The sequence below is a fragment of the Phacochoerus africanus genome, chromosome 8, assembly GCF_016906955.1.
Source record: "Phacochoerus africanus isolate WHEZ1 chromosome 8, ROS_Pafr_v1, whole genome shotgun sequence".
In the NCBI taxonomy this organism is placed as follows: domain Eukaryota; kingdom Metazoa; phylum Chordata; class Mammalia; order Artiodactyla; family Suidae; genus Phacochoerus; species Phacochoerus africanus.
The window spans coordinates 118,976,557-118,995,603 of NC_062551.1; the positions used below are offsets into that span (position 1 = coordinate 118,976,557).

Genomic DNA, 19,047 nt, shown 5'->3' on the forward strand with positions numbered 1-19,047 from the left:
AGCAATGCCAGATCCTTAACCCACTGAGCGAGGCCAGTAATTGAACCTGCCTCCTCATGGACTCTAGTCAGATTCATTTCTGCTGAGACATGACGGGAACTCCCCTCTGTGATTTTTTAATTTGTTTATTTTCTCAGAACAGTGTAAACAGTATGAGGAATAAGAAAAAAATAATTATTTAGCCCAGGAAAATAGATCAACCTTTGGAAAACTTGGCATATGACATGTAGGGTAGAACCAGAAGTTTACTGATATAATTGATCACTATGCTTTGACATTAATTCTGATTTTGTAAGTTCTAAAATAAATTAAGTAGTTAATGCATTTCACATTATTGCCGTATTTCTTGGTAGTAATATTTCACCATTTAGCATACCACATGGAAGGTTTTAATCTATTGTTGAGACAAAAGAACTGAGCTTTTAATGACTGGTATGTGTCATTTGAGGAAATATACAAGTTTTTCTCCTAAAATTGAAAGTACTTCTTTGAAGGATATTCACCTCTCCTGTATTTATTTTTAAAGTTATTGAGGCTGAATTTATGTACAGTAAAATTTACCCTTTTAGGTGTAATCATATCAGCATGGACAGATGGATGTAATCTTATGACCATCACCACAAGCAAGAAATGGAATGTTTTCATAACTGCAAGTTCCTTCATGCTCCTCTGAGGGCAATGCCCTGTTTCTCCACAGCCCCTGGCAACCACTGATCTGATTTCTGTCTCATACAAAGGGAATCATACAGTATATGGTATACAGCCTTTTGTGACTGACCACTTTGACTCAGCCAAAGCTTTTAAGATGCATCAGTACTATTGCATATAGGAGTTCTTTTTTATTGCCGTATTTCTGGGTAGTAATATTTCACCATTTAGCATACCACAATTTGTTTATACATTCACCAGATGATGGATGTTTGGATTGTTTCTAGATTTTGATGGTTATGATTAAATTGATATAATGATATAAATATTTGTGTACAAGCCTTTGGGTAGAGAAGTATGTTCTCCTTTCTCTTAAGTAAATAGCTAGGCATGGATTTGGCGATTCTTGTGGGAAGAAACTGCCAAACTGTTTTCCAGAGAGAATGTAGCATTGTGCATTCTGCTGTCAAGGTATTAAAGGTCCAGTGGCAGCAATTCCACTTGGTAGTTTTCTTTTTTCCTTTAGCTGTTTGTATTGGTGCATAGTGGTATTTCATTGTGATCTTAATTTGCAGTTCCTGGAGTTCCTGTTGTGGCTCAGTGGAAATGAACCTGACCAGTATCCATTAGGATGCAGGTTCCATCCCTGGCCTTGCTCAGTGGGTTAAGGTTCTGGTGTTGCTGAGAGCTGTGATGTAGGTCGCAGATGTGGCTTGGATTCTGCATTGCTGTGGCTGTGATATAGTTCAGATTCAACCCCTAGCCTAGGAACTTCCAAAGGCCGCCAGTGCATCCCTGGGGGGGAAAAATGTAATTAATTTTCAGTTCCTAATAGACAGCAATGTTGAACATTTTTCTATGTGCTCATTTGCCATTGGTATCACCGTTTTGGTGAAGCAACAGTTCAAACCTTTTGTCCATTTTGTTACTAGGATTTTTTTAAAGTTGTATTTAGAGTACTCTTTATATATTCTGGGTACAAGTAACTTGTAAGATATGTAATTTGTAAATATTCTCCCCCCCCAATCTATGACTTCAGTTTTTTTTAACTGAAAGAGCAGATTTTAATTATGAAGTCTGACATATCAGTCTTTTTTAATAATTTGTGGATTTTATTGTTACTATTTGAGGACTCTCTATCTAATGTAAAGCCTCAAAGATTTCTGCCTCTCCTTTATCCTCCTGCTTTCTCCATACTACTCTTTTTCCAAATAAAGTCACACCCACTTCATTTCTTTCTCAATAATTAATTGTGCTTCCTTGGAGAAATTAAATAGGAATGGGTACAAAGCTATAAAGATTTACATTCAAGTGTTCTGGGCTATAAGCAGTGAAAAAAACACAATCGGAAAAAAAAAAGGAGTTCCTGTCGTGGCTCAGTGGTTAACGATTCAGACTAGGAACTACGAGGTTGCGGGTTCGATCCCTGTTCTCGCTCAGTGGGTTAAGGATCCGGTGTTGCCATGAACTGTGGTGTGGGTCGCGGATGCAGCTTGGATCCCGTGTTGCTGTGGCTCTGGCTTAGGCTGGTGGCTAGAGCTCCAATTAAACCCCTAGCCTGGGAACCTCCATATGCTACCAGTGTGGCCCTAGATATTACACTAGCAGTTAGACTGCTTGCTTTGCCAGTGACCAAAAGAACTAGCCTTTTGTGTAAAGTGGCTTGAAATATAAATTCGTATATATGAATATGAATATATTTATTTTTTATCTCCTTCTCTGGAGAGAACTATTGTTTCCTGACACTGTGCATTAGCATGCATTTGGTCTTCCCCTTAACCCCAGTTACTGTAGTTATCAGTAGTTGCTCAATGTATGTGACATAATATCAGATACTGAGCAAGGATGATTTTTCTTTTCTTTTTTTTTTAGGGCCACACCTACGGCCTATGGAAATTCCCAGGCTAGGGCTTGAGTCAGAGCTGCAGCTGCTAGCCTATGCCACAGCCACAGCAACATGGGATCTGAGCTGCATCTGTGACCTGCACGGCAGTTCACAGCAATGCCGGATCCTTACCCACTGAACAAGACCAAGGATCAAACCTGAATCCTCCTGGATACTAGACGGGTTTGTAATGCGCTGAGCTACAACAGGAACTCCCACTAGTCAGGCACTTAACCTGCTGAGCCACAATGGGAACTCCTGAGCAAGTATTATTTTGAGGCAAGAATATATATGATGTTTTCATCTCTGTTCTTACTGTGAAGTTGGGGAGTCTTGGTTTCCTGAAAGGAAGACTGTAGGCAAAAGATCAAAGTCCTCAGAGATATGAACAGAAATAATATTTTATGTTTATAAGTATCTCTTAGTATCTTGGGGTCCTTTTCAGATTCCTGTTTAGCCACCTCATGAAGTTGGCAAGAACCTTTTCATAGATAAAACTCTTTGGCCTGTCCTAGACTATTTAGGTAAACACATTTCACTGCCCGCCATGGAACATGCTTTATAAAGCTGCCCTTGTAAGAAGCTGCTACACTGCCAGTCAGCCAGCCTTTCAGAGCATCTGTTTGTTGGCTTTCAGTGTGGGGCACCTGTGCCAAGTGTGTGTTTCCTCCATCCACTCCTCTGAATGTGCTCCACCCACCCGTCTCTCCCAATGTGCAGTGACATAGGCCTTTTACCCTGAGTGTCAGCGGCTCAGTGGGATGACTCCCTGCCTCTCAAGGTCCCTTGGTCAGCTCCAGAGCTCCCTAAGATGAGCCCCTTATATGCTAGAAATGTTTCCGATCAAGCTATCCCAAATGACTGCAAATATGGTGACAGTTCCTCCAGTCATTTTCTCATGCTGTTTTAACAGATTAGGGCAGGAGGGTGGATAGACACTAAACATCAGAAAGTCTATAAAATTACTGTCAGAGCCAAGACTAGCTCTCAAATCTTTTTTCTTTTTAACTTTTCAGGGCCGCACCTGCGGCATACGTAGGTTCCCAGGGTCAAATCGGAGCTGCAGCTGCCAGCCACAGCCACACCAGATCCGAGCCACATCTGCAACCTACACCATAGCTCACAGCAGTGCCGGATCCTTAATTCACTGAGCTAGGCCAGGGATCGAACCCACAACCTTATGGTTTCTAGTTGGATTCTTTTCTGCTGGGCCACAACAGGAATTCCTCAAATCTTTTAATACCCTTTTCTGTTACACTTTCCATGAGTCTGTTTCTAAATGACTGGTGACTAGCATTTTTAGAATAGGATTCAGTGGGACAGAGTGACCAGATCATTCCAAATAAACTGCTCTGATATATCTACTCGGAGAACCTATACAAATCCTTGGACCCTAGGAACTGCATCTGAGTGGTTGAAATGGACTGGAATTATTGGTTTCGTAAACTCCCATGGCAGTTAATGGCTTAGCTTTTGCTTTACTGTTTAATACAGCAATTGAATAGAAGGTAATTAACCCTCATGTGTTAGATGGATATAAGATAGTAGCCCACTGTTTTAATTTGCATTTTCCTAATTGCAGTGAATAGAGAACTTTGCACTTGTTTATTCGCTATTCAGGTTTCTTTCCTGCAAAGTACGGGTTAACATCCTTTCCCCATTTTTCTGTTGGATTGTGTATATTGATTTGTAGGAGTCATTGGCATGTTCTTGATACTATTAATTTTTATGAATTTTATAAGTATTTTTCAAATCTATTCTCTTTTCCAAATCAGATTTTTAAAACTTATTCTTTGTAGTAAAATTTCCTATGCATATGAAATTAATCTTGTTCATTTTTTGGTTCTGAATTTTTAAGTTAATCTTTTCTCTTTTTCTTTCTATAGGTTATGAACGTGATTTCTGATGAAACTGGATTGGAATAATTTTCATGATCTTTATATATTTATATATATATATTTTAAAATTTTGCATTTGACTTAAAGTGCCATGAGAAAATTTGCATATTGCAAGGTGGTCCTAGCCACCTCCTTGATTTGGGTACTCTTGGATATGTTCCTGCTGCTTTACTTCAGTGAATGCAACAAATGTGATGAAAAAAAAGAGAGAGGACTTCCTGCTGGGGACGGTGAGTGACATTTTATAATCATGGACCTGTTTTGATATGTATGTCACTTGTTTTTACTAACTACTTTGGAAACGATAAAATTTTGACATTTTTAGATTAATGGTACTCCCTGGCTTCCTATATGTGATGATTATATTTCAAACAGTTAAAAGTATTAAAGTATTATGTATGGAATTGCTAAATTCAATATGTGTTCAGTGTTCAATGTAGTTAATTTTCTAGAAATTATATTACCAAATAATGTAGGGAATCTCAGCTAGAGCTGCCAGAATTGTACAGAAGATTAGTCTGATGTTATAATGCTGAGTGGAGTGTTAAAATCGCATTATCAGGTATCAAAGAGATTTCTCCAGCCTTCCCACCTCAGTCCTAAGGGGAGGAGTCATTTTAGGTAGATGTGGTCTGGAGAGGTTGTTAATGCTGTGAATAGCTCCAGTTAGCACTTTGAGGGAGAGCTTTAGAAAAGATCAGGCTATAAAATAGGAGCTGTGGTGAGAACACTGTAGTACCTGGTATGGAAAAGGAAGGAAACGCAAATACAGAGAACCTGAGTGGGAGTGCTGACACTTTTGGCAGAAGACACCTGAAAAATTGTTTTAGACTCTCTGTGTTTAAAATAAAAAACAAATGCTGCCCCTTAAAACAACAACAACAACAACAAAGTGAAAGTAACTGCCTTGTGAGTCAGGAATTCAGCTGTTCTGGCCTTTGACCTCTGGGATTAGTTATAGAATATCTGGCTAAACTATAATTCTGTGTTTAGGAATTACAGGTAAATGTTACTGTTTTATTTGAATAGCTACATTTAAATATTTTGCACTTTTATAATGAAGGTACCTAGTCCCTTAAAATTTATAATCTAAAAAAATTTATTTGTATTGGTAAGTATGCATTCTTTCTGTAATTTTTATAAATGGGATTGTGTAACCAGTTGTTTATTTCATGCAAAATTTGCCTAAAATTAGGCTCGATTACTAACACTGGACTTTAGTAACTTTTTAATACTCACCCTTCTCATAGTTTTTATTTGATATATTTTTATTCAAGGTCAGCCTATTAATTTGTTAACTTTTCTGGTTTCCATTATGCCCATGCTGCTTAGTAAGTTTGTTGGGCGATAAGACACTGCCTCCTTAACTGTTGTTAGAGCTACAACTCTATCTACATTTAAAGCAAAGGGCGGGCATTGCCATTCACCAGTAAGAAACTAGGATATTCTTTTCCCCAAATAGAGCAGATTAGCTTTCCCCTCACTCCACCTTAATTCATTGCCATTTCTAATGGGAGTTTATGGTGTTCTATCTTAAATGCAAAGGGATGAAAGTAAGAAAGACTAGGACCTATGTAGTAGGCGAAGACACTTTTAAATTCTGATATGTGCTGGGTAGTGTGCTGCATGCTAGTGACACACAGTTCAACAATACAAAAAAGTTCCTCCGTTTGAGGAACTCCCAATCCAGTAGAAGAGAAAGAATAACGGTAAAATAGCAATATGATAGCCTGCTGGAGACGTGCATAAGAGCAGGAGGAAGGAACACTATGGAGCATCTGAGAAGGTGCAGCAAGGATGTAAGGCCCAGGCAGAGTTGTGTCAGGGTGAGTGGGTGTTTGTTAGGCTTGGCGGGTGAGGGGAATACCTTCCATGTAAAGGAGAGAGGCATGTGCAAGATAAGCACGTTAGAGAACAGAGTTGGTAGGTAGGAGCATGTGAGGAAAGAGCATGGGACAAAGCTTCAGAGGTTAGTGGAGGCGCCACAACAGAAGGCCTTTTATGACATGCTAAAAGGTATTGGACCTCATCTTGTAGCTGAGGCATGCCATTGAAGGATCTGTAACCTGATGGGATCCAGGATTTCAGAAGGAAGTTTGTGGTCACCTGGCTGATGTACTGGAAGAAAGTGAGACAGCAGAGACCAGTTGTGAGGCTGCTGGGGAAATTTGGAGTTCTTTGGGGCTATGGTAAAATGACACTGGAGGGAAAAGGAGATGAAGTATGTGAGAAATATGAAATTAGTGGAATTTACGTGGTATGCGGAGTCATTGAATGTGGGTCATACGGGAAAGTGAGTCTAAGATGACTCTCAGGTCTCCTTCTTTGGATGAATTGATACGAGGTGGGGCCCCCACAGGTAGAGCAGCTTTAATGAGAAGGCGGAAGGATGAGTTGCATTTGGAGTTTTGTTTTGTTTTGGTTTGGTTTTTGCCACATCCATAGCATAAGGAAGTTCCTGGGCCAGGGATCGAATCCAAGCTACAGCTGCGACCTACACCACAGTTGCAGCAACACTGGAACTTTAACTCACTGTGCCACATAGCAGGGGCTCCGCCTTTGGAATATTTAACGTTGCAGTGCTGGGAGGGCTGTCCTATGGCAGAGCATGGCTGAGGTGGCACGTGGGGAGTTGTGTGATTATGATCTGCCCAGGGGCATGTGGACGGTTGGAAGAGACAGGCCAGAGTGGGAGAGGGTCATGGAGAATCAGCAAAGAATAGCAGGCCTCTAGAACATCAGTAGGAGAAGCCCAGAGGGAGTGAGGGCATGGAAATCCTTGACTGAGGTTTGTTCAGAGAGCTTACCTGAGATGAACAGGTGTTTCTGTTATGTTTCCTAATAGGGGGTTTCTTGTGACCCTAGCAAGTGCCAGTTCAGTGCCAGTGGGTTTTTATACTGTTGTGTATCTTCTTACGCTTTTAGGAAGCTTCAGTACACAGAAAGGTAGTACAGTAGTTTAAAAAAAGAAATGGAGCCAAAGTGGGTTTTCTATGGATTTTTTTTTTTTTTTTTTTGCTTTTTAGAGCCTCACCTGCAGCAAATGGAAGTTACCAAACTAGGGGTCAAATCAGAGCTGCAGCTGCTGGCCACAGCCACACAGGATCCAAGCTGTGTCTGCAACCTACACTGTAGCTCACAGCAATGCCAGATCCTTAACCCACTGACCAGGGCCAGGGATTGAACCCACATCCTTATGGATACTAGTTGGGATACTAGTTTGTAACCGGCTGAGCCACAACGGGAATTCTTGGATATATGTATTTTTTTAATGTATGTTAAGGGAGAGGTTTAAAATATAAAGGAAAGAAATAATACTTGAAAGAGCAAATTATCAGTAGATGAGACAGTGTGGTATCAAAACTATAAGAAAAGGATTATCCTTGAAGAGAATTCTAAGGGTAATATAATACAGCTTTGAAAACCACTAGTGGCATGAGCATCAAAAGAAAAGGAATAGCTTTTACTGAAAGTAAAAAAATACAAAGTAAAGGAGAAATGGTCTGGAAGTAACAGTGTGGAGCAATGAGAGCATCATCACTTCCTGAGAAAAGGAGTATGAACGTTGTTGAGGGTTGAGAGGTTAGTGGCTCTGGGGGAGAGCCAGATTCAAGTCTAGGAGATGGGGCCTCTATGCTGAGGAGACAAGAGGATGGAGAAGCTTTGTAATTCCTTGGAGGCATCCAAGTGTTGAATGGGACAGACTGAGAAGGAGGTCAGCAGAGGAAGGATAGGAGAAGGGCTGAGCAGTAAGCCAACAGGTGAGTTAATAGCTAATGGGAGAGACTTTGAGATGCCAGCGGTTCCAGTGGGGCCTTAGAGCATCCATTTACAAACTGTGTTCCATGTAGACTTAAGGGATTGAAGTGAGAGTGGGGAAATGATTTAGGGAAGGGAGATAGTGGATGCCAAGCAAGAATAGTTGAAAAATCTTCTCTGATGTGAAGTTTCAGTGCAGTGGGAGCTGAGAGATCCCAAGTAGTGTCTGAGTCCTGAAGTAGTTAAGGCTGGTGAGGAATTGTGGTACCCCAAAAGAGATCTTTCACTGAAGTTGTTGGAAGTGGATTGGTAGGTGATGGCATGGAGGATGTAAACCTTGTTGGTGGAATGAGCAAGTATACTTCAGTGACCTTGAAGAACGGAGATCTCTTAATAGAACACATAAGGTCTCCAGGATCTTCATTTTGTATGGCATTTGAAAAACCAAATCCAAACAAAAAAGCAAAAAAAATCACTGAGCAGATGTGATGTTCAAGAGCAGTTGTTTCCGTACTGTAAGGACCTCATTTCTGAACTTCTCTGAATTGCTTTACAAGGCCAATTTGGTGAAATTTACCAAATTCTATTCTTTATACTCTTGTGTGCAAGAGGGTGCCTTTTTTTTTCTTTTTTTTTCTTTTCTTTTTTTTTTTTTTTTTTTTTTTGCTTTTTAGGGCTCTACTCGCAGCATATGGAGGTTCCCAGGCTAGGGGTCAAATCAGAACTGCAGCTGCCAGCCTACACCACAGCCACAACACCTTGGCATCTGAGCCACATCTTCGACCTACACTACAGCTCATGGCAGTGCCGGATTCCTAACCCACTGAGTGAGCCAGGGATCAAACCCGAAGCCTCATGGTTTCTACTCAGATTGGTTTCCACTACAGGAACTCATCAAGGGTGTCTTATTTATTTATTTTTTGTCTTTTTGCCATTTCTCGGGCCGCTCCTGCGGCATATGGAGGTTCCCAGGCTAGGGGTTGAATCGGAGCTGTAGCCACTGGCCTACGCCAGAGCCACAGCAACTCGGGATCCGAGCCGCGTCTGCAACCTACACCACAGCTCACAGCAACGCCGAATCGTTAACCCACTGAGCAAGGGCAGGGACCGAACCCTCAACCTCATGCTTCCTAGTCGGATTCATTAACCACTGCGCCACGACGGGAACTCCTAACTTTTGATTAATGGTCATTTTAAAGGTGGCTCTGAATCTCAGGTGTATCAGAAGGTCAAAGTATATATAATAGTGGGCATTATACTAAATGTTAAGATGATTAATAAGTACCAGGTGATCAAATTTATAAAATGTTGCAGTCAGGAGGATTCTATATGTGTACAGTTTTGCCCAATTCTTTAAGACCTCAAGGCCACATGAATGGGGCAAGTTTTTAACTTTATGGTCTTGAAGTCTCTTAGGCTATAAGCAATCAAGTTTATACTTTCTGGTTCTTATAGTAAGAACTTCTTGAGTGCTCATTCATGCTCCTCCAACCCCCATGGAAAATTTCAAACATAAACAAAAGTAGAGAAAATAGAAAATTGATCTTCCATATATGCATCATCTGGCTTCAGCTGTTGTCAGCTCAGAGCTAGTCTGTGGCACAGATACATGGATACCCCTTTCTCTTTATCTTCCTAACCCCACTTTTTTGGTTTTTGAAAAAGAAGAAATTGGGTTGTTTCTCTTCAGTTTCCCACAGTCAGGATTTACATCTCTTTAATTTTTTTTTTTTTTTTAATCGTGTCCTCTGTCCCCTATATTTCCTGTAAATTGGTGGGTAGCTTCAGAGGCTCGATCAGATCTGGGATCTACTCCCCAACCCCACCCCCAGCAAAGATATGTTATAGATGGTGTTCTGTGTAACTTAACTTTCATTTTAACTTTTCTTCAAAGCATCATCTTATACTTAAATAGGGTTCAGATAACTGAAGGATGTTTATAATCAGGACCACTAGATGTCTCCCACCTACTCTTTATGTTGCCCATGCCACTCACAGAAGAACTTTGCTGCTTTATGTTGACCCCTGACTGTCCCTGCCCCATATCTGTTCCTTGCTCTTTATTTTCAGAGACAGGTAAGTAAGTAGAATTGACTCTGAACGTTTTATAATTTGTGGTTTTTAAGGTTTTTAAGACTTGTATGGGCCTTATACTTCTGTACTTAACAGTTTTTATTACACTTATCATTGAGAATTTTTGTCACTGAGAATTTTAAGAAATTCTCATATTTAAAGAGCTTACTTGCTTGATAAACATTTGGCAAGATTTGTTTTTTAAAATTGTATCACAAGAGTTTCTCATAATTTTAAAAGTTATTTCCTTATTTTTGTTTTATTTTTTCATTTTAGTGCTGCACCCACGGCATATGGAAGTTCCTAGGCTAGGGGTCAAATTGGAGCTGCAGCTGCAGGCCTACACTACAACTACAGCCATAGCAATGCTGGATCTGAGCCGCATCTGCGACCTGTGCTCCAGCTTGTGGCAATGCTAGATCCTTAAGTCATTTGAGTGAGGCCAGGGATTGAACCTGCATTCTCATGGTTATTGTGTTGGGTTCTTAACCCACTAAGCCACAGTGGGATCTCCTTTTACCTCACTCTTACTCTCACTGCATTCGCTACCCATCTTTGTTTAACACACCTTCCCCCTGCCCCAAGTTTAATATATTCTAGAACCTGTTTTTCTTGAAACACTTTTTAACATCTCAAAAGCACATAACAAGAAACAAACTTTGGGAATTGCTGATCAGAAATATCACTGTTTTTAATGTATACAGCCAGCCCTCCATATCCGTAAGTTATTTGGAGAGTCAGCTGGCTGTACCACACCGTTTTATATAAGGGGCTTGCACATCTGTGGGTTGTGGTATCCACAGGGTGGGCAGGGGCTGTCTTGGAACCTGTCCTCCACGGATGCTGAGGGACAACTGTATATTAAGAGGTAACATTACTTCTAATTAGAATTATCTTTCTTGATGCATCGTGCTTATAATAATGTCTACCCTTGTCTACTGTTTCATTTTGACTTGTTTTGAATAACAGTTTTGCTCACATATTAATTTAGCATATAGTTATAAAATGCCTAACACAACACCAAAGGTACATGGATGAACACAAACCTTTGACTAAGAAAAGAGATCAGGTCTAGTTAGGAGAGGTGTCATAGATGAGTTTAGAATCATTATAGTAAGAAAGAACTATTGATTAGAGACATAGAGTCCTGGATGAAATGATGTGATAGTTAAGAGCAGTACGTGATCACTATAAAGAGAGATTTAGAAAAGCTGCAGGGGAGAAGCTGGGCCTTGAAGGACAAGTATGGGTTATTGCAGAGGTAGAGGTGGGAAGGAGATGCCAAGGAAAGGGACCAGAGTGAGCAAAAGCACCAGCGCAAGAACCTGTGAGGCACATGGAGGAAAGTAGTGGGTGCTGTTTGACTGAAAGATGAGAATTGGGAGGTGGAGGTGGAGGTGGGGTGGAAGGTGGCGAGCCCAGCAGGTGGTAGGTTGAGAGTGTTAGACTAAATTCTCTACTAGAGAAGTTGGACTCCAGGAGACCATGGGAATAACACAACAAAGGCTTATTAATGCCTTAGGGAGGCTAATGTGGTAATGATATTTTAGAGATGGAAGTCCTAAGGCCATGCAGTGATTCGAGTGCATGGCACAAAGTGAGGAGATCTCGAGTCAGGATGTGGTGTGAAAGTGAAGGACAGGGCAGCCCTAGGTGGTGTTACAGACTGGGAGAGTTTGGGCTCAGAAATGGCTCTGGTTGTTGAAGGCATAGTTTAAACCCAAGTGTTATTAAACAGGAATTTGAATCAATTGCTATAAAATTAACATTAGTAAAGTTTCCTCCTTGTTCTTAGTTCTAGAGCCAGTACAAAAGCCTCATGAAGGTCCTGGAGAAATGGGGAAACCAGTCGTCATTCCTAAAGAGGACCAAGAAAAGATGAAAGAGATGTTTAAAATCAATCAGTTCAATTTAATGGCAAGTGAGATGATTGCACTCAACAGATCTTTACCAGATGTTCGGTTAGAAGGGTAAGTACCTAGTGTGGTTCTGCTACAATTTAATTTGAATGAAAAGTATGTTCTGAATTCCCAATAAATTGCACTTTGGTGCTGACTGTTCTAAAGTGATGTTACATCACTAAGTTACTACTTACCCTACTTAAGAAATAATTAAATACTGATGAAACAGTACCTCAAATTCTAGTGATCATTGGGACTATGCATTTTAGGTTTTGGAACATAATTATTTATCTTGATAGATTAGTAGGGATTTTAAACTTCATTATTACTGGAACACTTGCATAATTAATGTTTTAAAAAAGTGGTTTTAAGTTGTGTGTAGTTTAAAACAGTGAGGTATGCAGTCATAAGCATATAGATTACTGAATTTTTAATGTATGTACGTGTCTAACCACCATCCAGATCAAGTTATAGAACATTTCCATCACCCCTGAAAGTTCTGTGATGTTCCTTTCCAGTCAGTACTCCCACCCTCAGGGGAAGCCATTGTTTTGATCTCTAAACATTGAATAGCTTTGTCTTTCTTTGAACTTTTTATAAATTGTTCCATACTGTATTTTTCTTTTGTGTCTTTGAGATTGATATTGTTGCATATATCAGAGATTTATTCTTTTCCATTGCAGTGTGACTTGTATGAATATATCATAGTTTATTTACACATTGATATTTGGGTTGTTTCCCCTTTTTGACTATTAAAATAAACCTATTGTGACATTCCTATACATGGTTTTAGGGGAATTTAGCTCTCATTTCTATTTATTATATGTTGAGAAAAGGAGTAGGGTATACACTTAAATAGCATTAGCACGTGCTGCCAGACATTTTTCAAGATGGTCGTACCAACGTATACTCCTGTCAACAGGAGAAGAGGCCCAGTTGCTCCATATGGAAAAGGTAATATGAGGTATACGAACTAGAGGACAACAAGCCCAGTAAAAAGCAAGGGAACTGATGGGGTGTGTGGGATTGAATTAGTAATATGTATATAGAAAATCATCACCAAAAAAAAAAAAAACTAAGGCAGGTTTGATCCCTCACCTCACTCAGTGGGTTAAGGATCTGGCGTTGCCATGAGCTGTGATGTAGGTTGCAGACATGTCTCAGACCCCGCATTGCTGTGGCTGTGGTGTAGGCCAGCAGCTGCAGCTCCAATTTGTCCCCTAGCCTGGGAACCTCCATATGCCACGGGTGTGGCCCTCAAAAGAGGAAAAAAAAAAAAAAAAAAAAAGGAAAGGAAAAAGCCCCAAACAATCCAGGGGAAACTTAAAAAATTTGTTTGGAGAAGGCAAAAGTTATCATAGTTCATTATAGGGCATGGCTGTGAATAAGTTACACTAAGATAACCGTTGAATATTGTGCAGGTAAAAATGAAACTAGGAGTGGGAGAGCACATTGGTTAAGTGGAGGTCTGTCAAGAGAAGCTTCATTGTAATCTTAGATTTTCATAAATTGTGTACTTTTCCTGAGTAATTTAAGAATTACTGAAGAGAGCTGGACTCCTTGGGGAAGTCTACAGTTAAAATTCAGTCATGTCTGCATTAAAAAGAACCTTAACTACTACTGTTTATGGTAGAGGTTTGTTTTTTTTGTTGTTGTTGTTGTTGTTTTTTTACTTTTAATAATTCCCCTAAATGTATCATTGCTCAGCATATTTTATTGTGTTTATTTTGTTTCTAGTCTTTTACATAGTTCTTGAAGATGCTTTTATTAATGAGTAGCCTTTAAGTAACTAGTTTTTGCACAGTGAACAACTTCATGTTATGAAGATCAGTGTCTAAATGGTATGATACATATGCTTGTGCACCAGATTTGGGGCTTGATGAGAAAACTTTTCAGAACTGAAAAAAATTTTATTTGCTCCATCTCTGTGCCTTTTTTTTTTTCTTTTTTGGCCACACTTGTAGCATATGGAAGTGTTTGGACCAGGGATCGAACCTAAGCTACAATAGTGACCAAGCCACTGCAGTGACAATGCCAGATCCTTAACCCACTGCACCACAAGGGAACTCCTCCATCTCTATGCTTTTAGGCTTTTTTTTTTTTTAGTTTTGAAAAAATTTTTATAATGGAAAACTTCAAGTATGTACAAAAATAGAAATAATGGAATGAACGCCAACGTATTCGTCACCTTGCTCCAACAATTCCTAAATGTTCAGTTTTGTAGCCTCATTTATATCCTCTAAGATGTCCGGCAACAGTCTCCATCTCCTATTTACACTCTTCTGTATGATCTCTTCCTGTGTTGTACTAGGGCTGGTCTGTATGACTATCAGAACACAGTACAAGTGATGTGGTGTTGCTTTTAGGAGTAGGCTATAAAGTACAGTGTGGTTTCCAATTTGGTCTTTTATTCTCACTTGAACCATTGACTCTGGGGTAAACCAGCTGACGTGACAGGAGTGGCCCTATAGAGAAACCCATGCAATTTGTAGAGTGTGAGTGTGATTAGAAGCAGATTCGCTAAAACATGGCACAAATGAACTTATCTACAAAACAGAAACAGACTCACAGACGTAGAGAACAGATTTACAGTTGCCAAGGCAGAGGGAAGGTAGTTGGAGGGATGGACTGGGAGTTTGGCATTAGCAGATGCAAACGATTATATATAGAATGGATAAACAACAAGGTCCTACTGTATAATACAGGGGACCATATTCGATATCCTGTGGTAAACCGTAATGGAAAAGAATATATATATGAGTGTGTAAGTATAGCTGAATCACTTTGCTGTACAGCAGAAATTAACAGAATATTGTAAATCAGCTCTACTTCAATAAATTAAAAAAATAAGCAGATTTCCCCAACCCCAAAGACATACCATTTGTAAATATTACAATATCTGTCCCTGAAAGATAGGACTCAGAGAACAAAAAAAGAAAGAAAAACCGCAATACCAACCCCCCACCAAGTATTAACAGTGATTCCTTGATAACATGAAATACACAGTAGTATGTAAATTTTCCTATTTATGTCATATATTTTCCTTTTTTTTGATAGTGTTTGTATTAGGAAGCAAATAAGATGCATACATTGCAACTAGCAGAGATCTCTCTCAAGTCTCTATTTAAAATAATTTTTTAAAATTATCTATTTATTTTGGCTGCACCTACAGTATGTGGAAGTTCCCAGGTCAGGGGTCAAATCCGCACCCACAGCAGTAACAATACCAGATCCTAACCCGCTGCACCGCAAGAGAACTCCTTTCTCAAGTCTCTTATGGTTACCTCTTCTTTTTTCCTGTATACTTTATTATTTAAAGACCAGATAGAGTGTCTTATATGTTTCTAGAACCTGCATTTTGCTGTTTGTATCACTGTGATGCCCCTGATTGTGTTCCTGTTCCCTCTCTTTCCTTTTGATTGGTCGGTTAAAGGCATTTTGTACCAACATCCTTGAAGTAAGTTGTGTGCTTGTGGTAAAGTGTGAGGTCTTGCCAGTTGTGTGTATAATCATTGGACAGGCCTATTGTATGTCCTGTCAGTCTGTTTCTTCTCATTGAAACTCCTAGTAGCCAGCCTTTGGACTGCCTGCATCAGTTCTCTTAATCCTCCCCTCCGCCACCTCCCCCCCAACCAAATTATCTTTTTTTGTCTTTGTGTTCTACCTCCATGGAGAAATCCTACACCATCTTTCAGCTCTTCTCTTGGATTTTCTAGTTGTGAAATTTTTTTATTATTAAGTCTTGCCTTTGCTTTCTGACTTCTTAAAAATATAGACACCAAACCCTGCAGTTTACTTTTTAATTCTCAAATATTCGTGAGATATTTGGCCTACAATAGCATTTTCATCTTTCTAGCTTTAAAAGTAAGTTTACCTTTGGTTTAAAAAATTATCAGTCACCAGTCCCATGAGGCAGGCTGCTGTTAAGTGCCTCAGAGACATTGCAGTAGCCCAGGGTAATTGAATCAGATTTGAATCTAGGTGCTCTGACCTTTAATTTCCTTCTTTCCCTACCCAGTTGCTGAATGTTATTTTTCTCATGTTCTTAACTTGATTTTAATGCTAGATTAAAATCTGAAAATAGATTGAAATCGTGTGTTTAGTAGAATTCTATTTATTTTATTTATTTTTACTAGAATTCTCTTTTCTCAGATAAGCTTTTTAGATGATTTTGATGAAGTTGTGGAATTTGCTTATAATTTTTAAGACTAATGGTTTTATATTTTTTCAGGTGTTTTCAGTAACTTTGTTATAATTCTATAACTAGTAATTAGTAGTTCTAAGGCTAATACACATTTTGTTTCAGTTAAATAAAATTTTGTAAACAGAATATTCTAACGTAAATATTACTCTTTGTACTTGTATTTATCCTCTTATAGTTTGGTGTGTATCTACTAAATGAAGTGTAAATCTTTTTGTTACATAAATTGAGTGAATTCCCTGATTTTTTGTTTCATCATAGCCTCAAAGACACACATGATAATTTATCACTTAAAAATATGCTTTAGGAGTTCCCATCGTGGCTCAGTGGAAACGAATCCGACCAGGAACCTTGAGGTTTCAGGTTCGATCCCTGGCCTCACTCAGTGGTTTAAGGATTTGGCATTGCCGTGAGCTGTGCTGTAGGTCGCAGACGCTGCTCGGATCTGGCGTTGCAGCGGCTGTGGTGTAGGCTGGCAGCTATAGCTCTGATTCGACCCTTTACCTGAGAACTTCCCTATGCTGTGGGCGCAGCCCTAAAAAGACAGAAAGACAAATAAATAAATAAATAAATAAATATGCTTTAAAATATTTATCATGAAGTATTTTTCTTTTGTGTTTTCCATCTTTCACTAGTGAGCTCTCAGAAATTTTATTTTTTGGAACAGGAGATAACCTTTATACCAACTACCAACTTTATTGGCTCTTAATAAGTTGCCATATTCTCCTCATATTTTGTTTTCAGCAATAAGACTTTTCAGCTACTTTTGAAACCATTTGTATTTCATTCCTCTCATTATATTTCATTCCTCTCTAACAACAGGTCTGATTTTTATATTTATCATTACTGTACATATTTCTATTTATTTAAATAATACATAGTTATAGTTTCATGTTTTAACAGCAGATATTAGTACAGCATAGGTATATATTCTTCTGCAACTTTTATTTATTTATTTATTTTTAAATCTTTTTGCCATTTCTAGGGCTGCTCCCGCGGCATATGGAGGTTCCCAGACTAGGGGTTGAATCAGAGCTGTAGCCGCCGGCCTGCGCCAGAGCCAAAGCAACGCAGGATCTGAGCCGCATCTGCAACCTACACCACAGCTCACGGCAACGCTGTATCCTCAACCCACTGAGCAAGGCCAGGGGCCGAACCTGAAACCTCATGGTTCCTAGTCGGATTCATTAACCACTGCGCCACAACAGGAACTCCTTTTATTTTTTTTAATGTTTATTTTTTTGCCTTTTCTAGGGCCGCTCCCACGGCATATGGAGGTTCCCAGGCTAGGGGTCGAATCAGAGCTGTAGCCACCGGCCTACGCCACAGCCCACAGCAACGCGGGATCCAAGCTGCGTCTGCAACCTACACCACAGCTCATGGCAACGCCACATCCTTAACCACACAAATGGGAAAAAAGAAGATAAATTATGTGATCATTTCAGTAGATACAGAAAAAGGATTTCATAAAATTCATCACCGGTTATGATAAAAACTCCTAGCAGACTAGTAGCAGAAAGAAACTTCTTTAATCTGATAAGAGGTATCTGCAGAAAAACAAAACAAAACTGCTTCACAGTGAATGTCCTTATTTAAAAATGATTTTGAAAGATTTCTCTTAGAGATATGGAACATGACACAGATGATGCTACTTCATTATTCCATGTTCAGTGTTATGCTGGAGGTCTTAGCTGGACTAAGGAGACAAGAAAAAGAAATAATATGGATTGGAAAGGAAGAATTAAAACCTGTTATTTGCAGTTGACATGGTTGTGTATGATGAAAATCCAATCCAAAAGAATTACAATAAATGATTAGAATCAGTGTTTAGCAAGGTTGATGATTTTAAGGTAAATATTTATAACAAAAATCAATTGTATTTCTGTGTCAGTTTACTACTACCTAAAATGCAGTCAGAAAATATCAAATATAGGATACTATCTTCTGTGTAAATTCTAAAATACTATTGAGAGAAATTGATACTAAACAAATGGAGAAATATCCCATTTTCATGAGTTGATGGCTTAATATAAAAATGTTGGTTCTCTCCAAATTGATTTATAGATTTAGCACATTCCCAGTCAGCCACGTGTGTGTGTGGGTGTGTATGTAGTTTGAGAAATTTATTCTCAAATGTAACTGGAAATGCAAAGCCCTAGAGAGCCAGACATTCTTGTAGAAGATTAAGGTAGAAGGATTTGCAGTAATAGTTATCAAGATTTCTTAGAAAACTATATTAATTTAGTGTAGTATTATTGCAAGGATTGACAAACACATCAGGGGAACAGAATAGGAGTTTACAACCAGTCCCATGCTATTTGGACCCTTTGTTTAGGACCAAGGTGGAACTGCGTTAACAGGAGGAGAAGGATGATCTAAAGGAAATAGTAAAAAGTGCTGGATCAACCTGATATAATAATTAAGATACAAAATTGAAGGAAACCTTTACCTCACACCATGTAGAAAAATCAGTTTCATGTGTATTACAGATATAAATATGAAGGCAAAGCAATAAAGCATAGATGATAACGTAGAAGAATATTTTTATGACCTTGGGATAGGGAAAAGTTTCTTAAGCAGAACACAGTGCTCAAAAATGAAGGAAAAGTTTAATAAATTGGGCTATATTAAAGACTTTCTGTCCATTAAAAAAGTGAAACAAAAAAATGTATTGAAAAGGCA

At 39.0% G+C, this 19,047-nt stretch overlaps 1 protein-coding gene across 1 annotated transcript in view; it reads left to right on the top strand.

Moving 5' to 3' along the window:
- Window positions 1-19,047, top strand: part of GALNT1 (polypeptide N-acetylgalactosaminyltransferase 1) — an 82,231-nt gene that overhangs the window by 13,418 nt on the left and 49,766 nt on the right. The window contains exons 3-4 of the mRNA XM_047794134.1: window positions 4,420-4,661; window positions 12,059-12,233. Coding sequence (XP_047650090.1) covers window positions 4,523-4,661; window positions 12,059-12,233 — 314 coding nt within the window. The 5' untranslated portion in view covers window positions 4,420-4,522. The remainder of the gene's footprint in view (window positions 1-4,419; window positions 4,662-12,058; window positions 12,234-19,047) is intronic.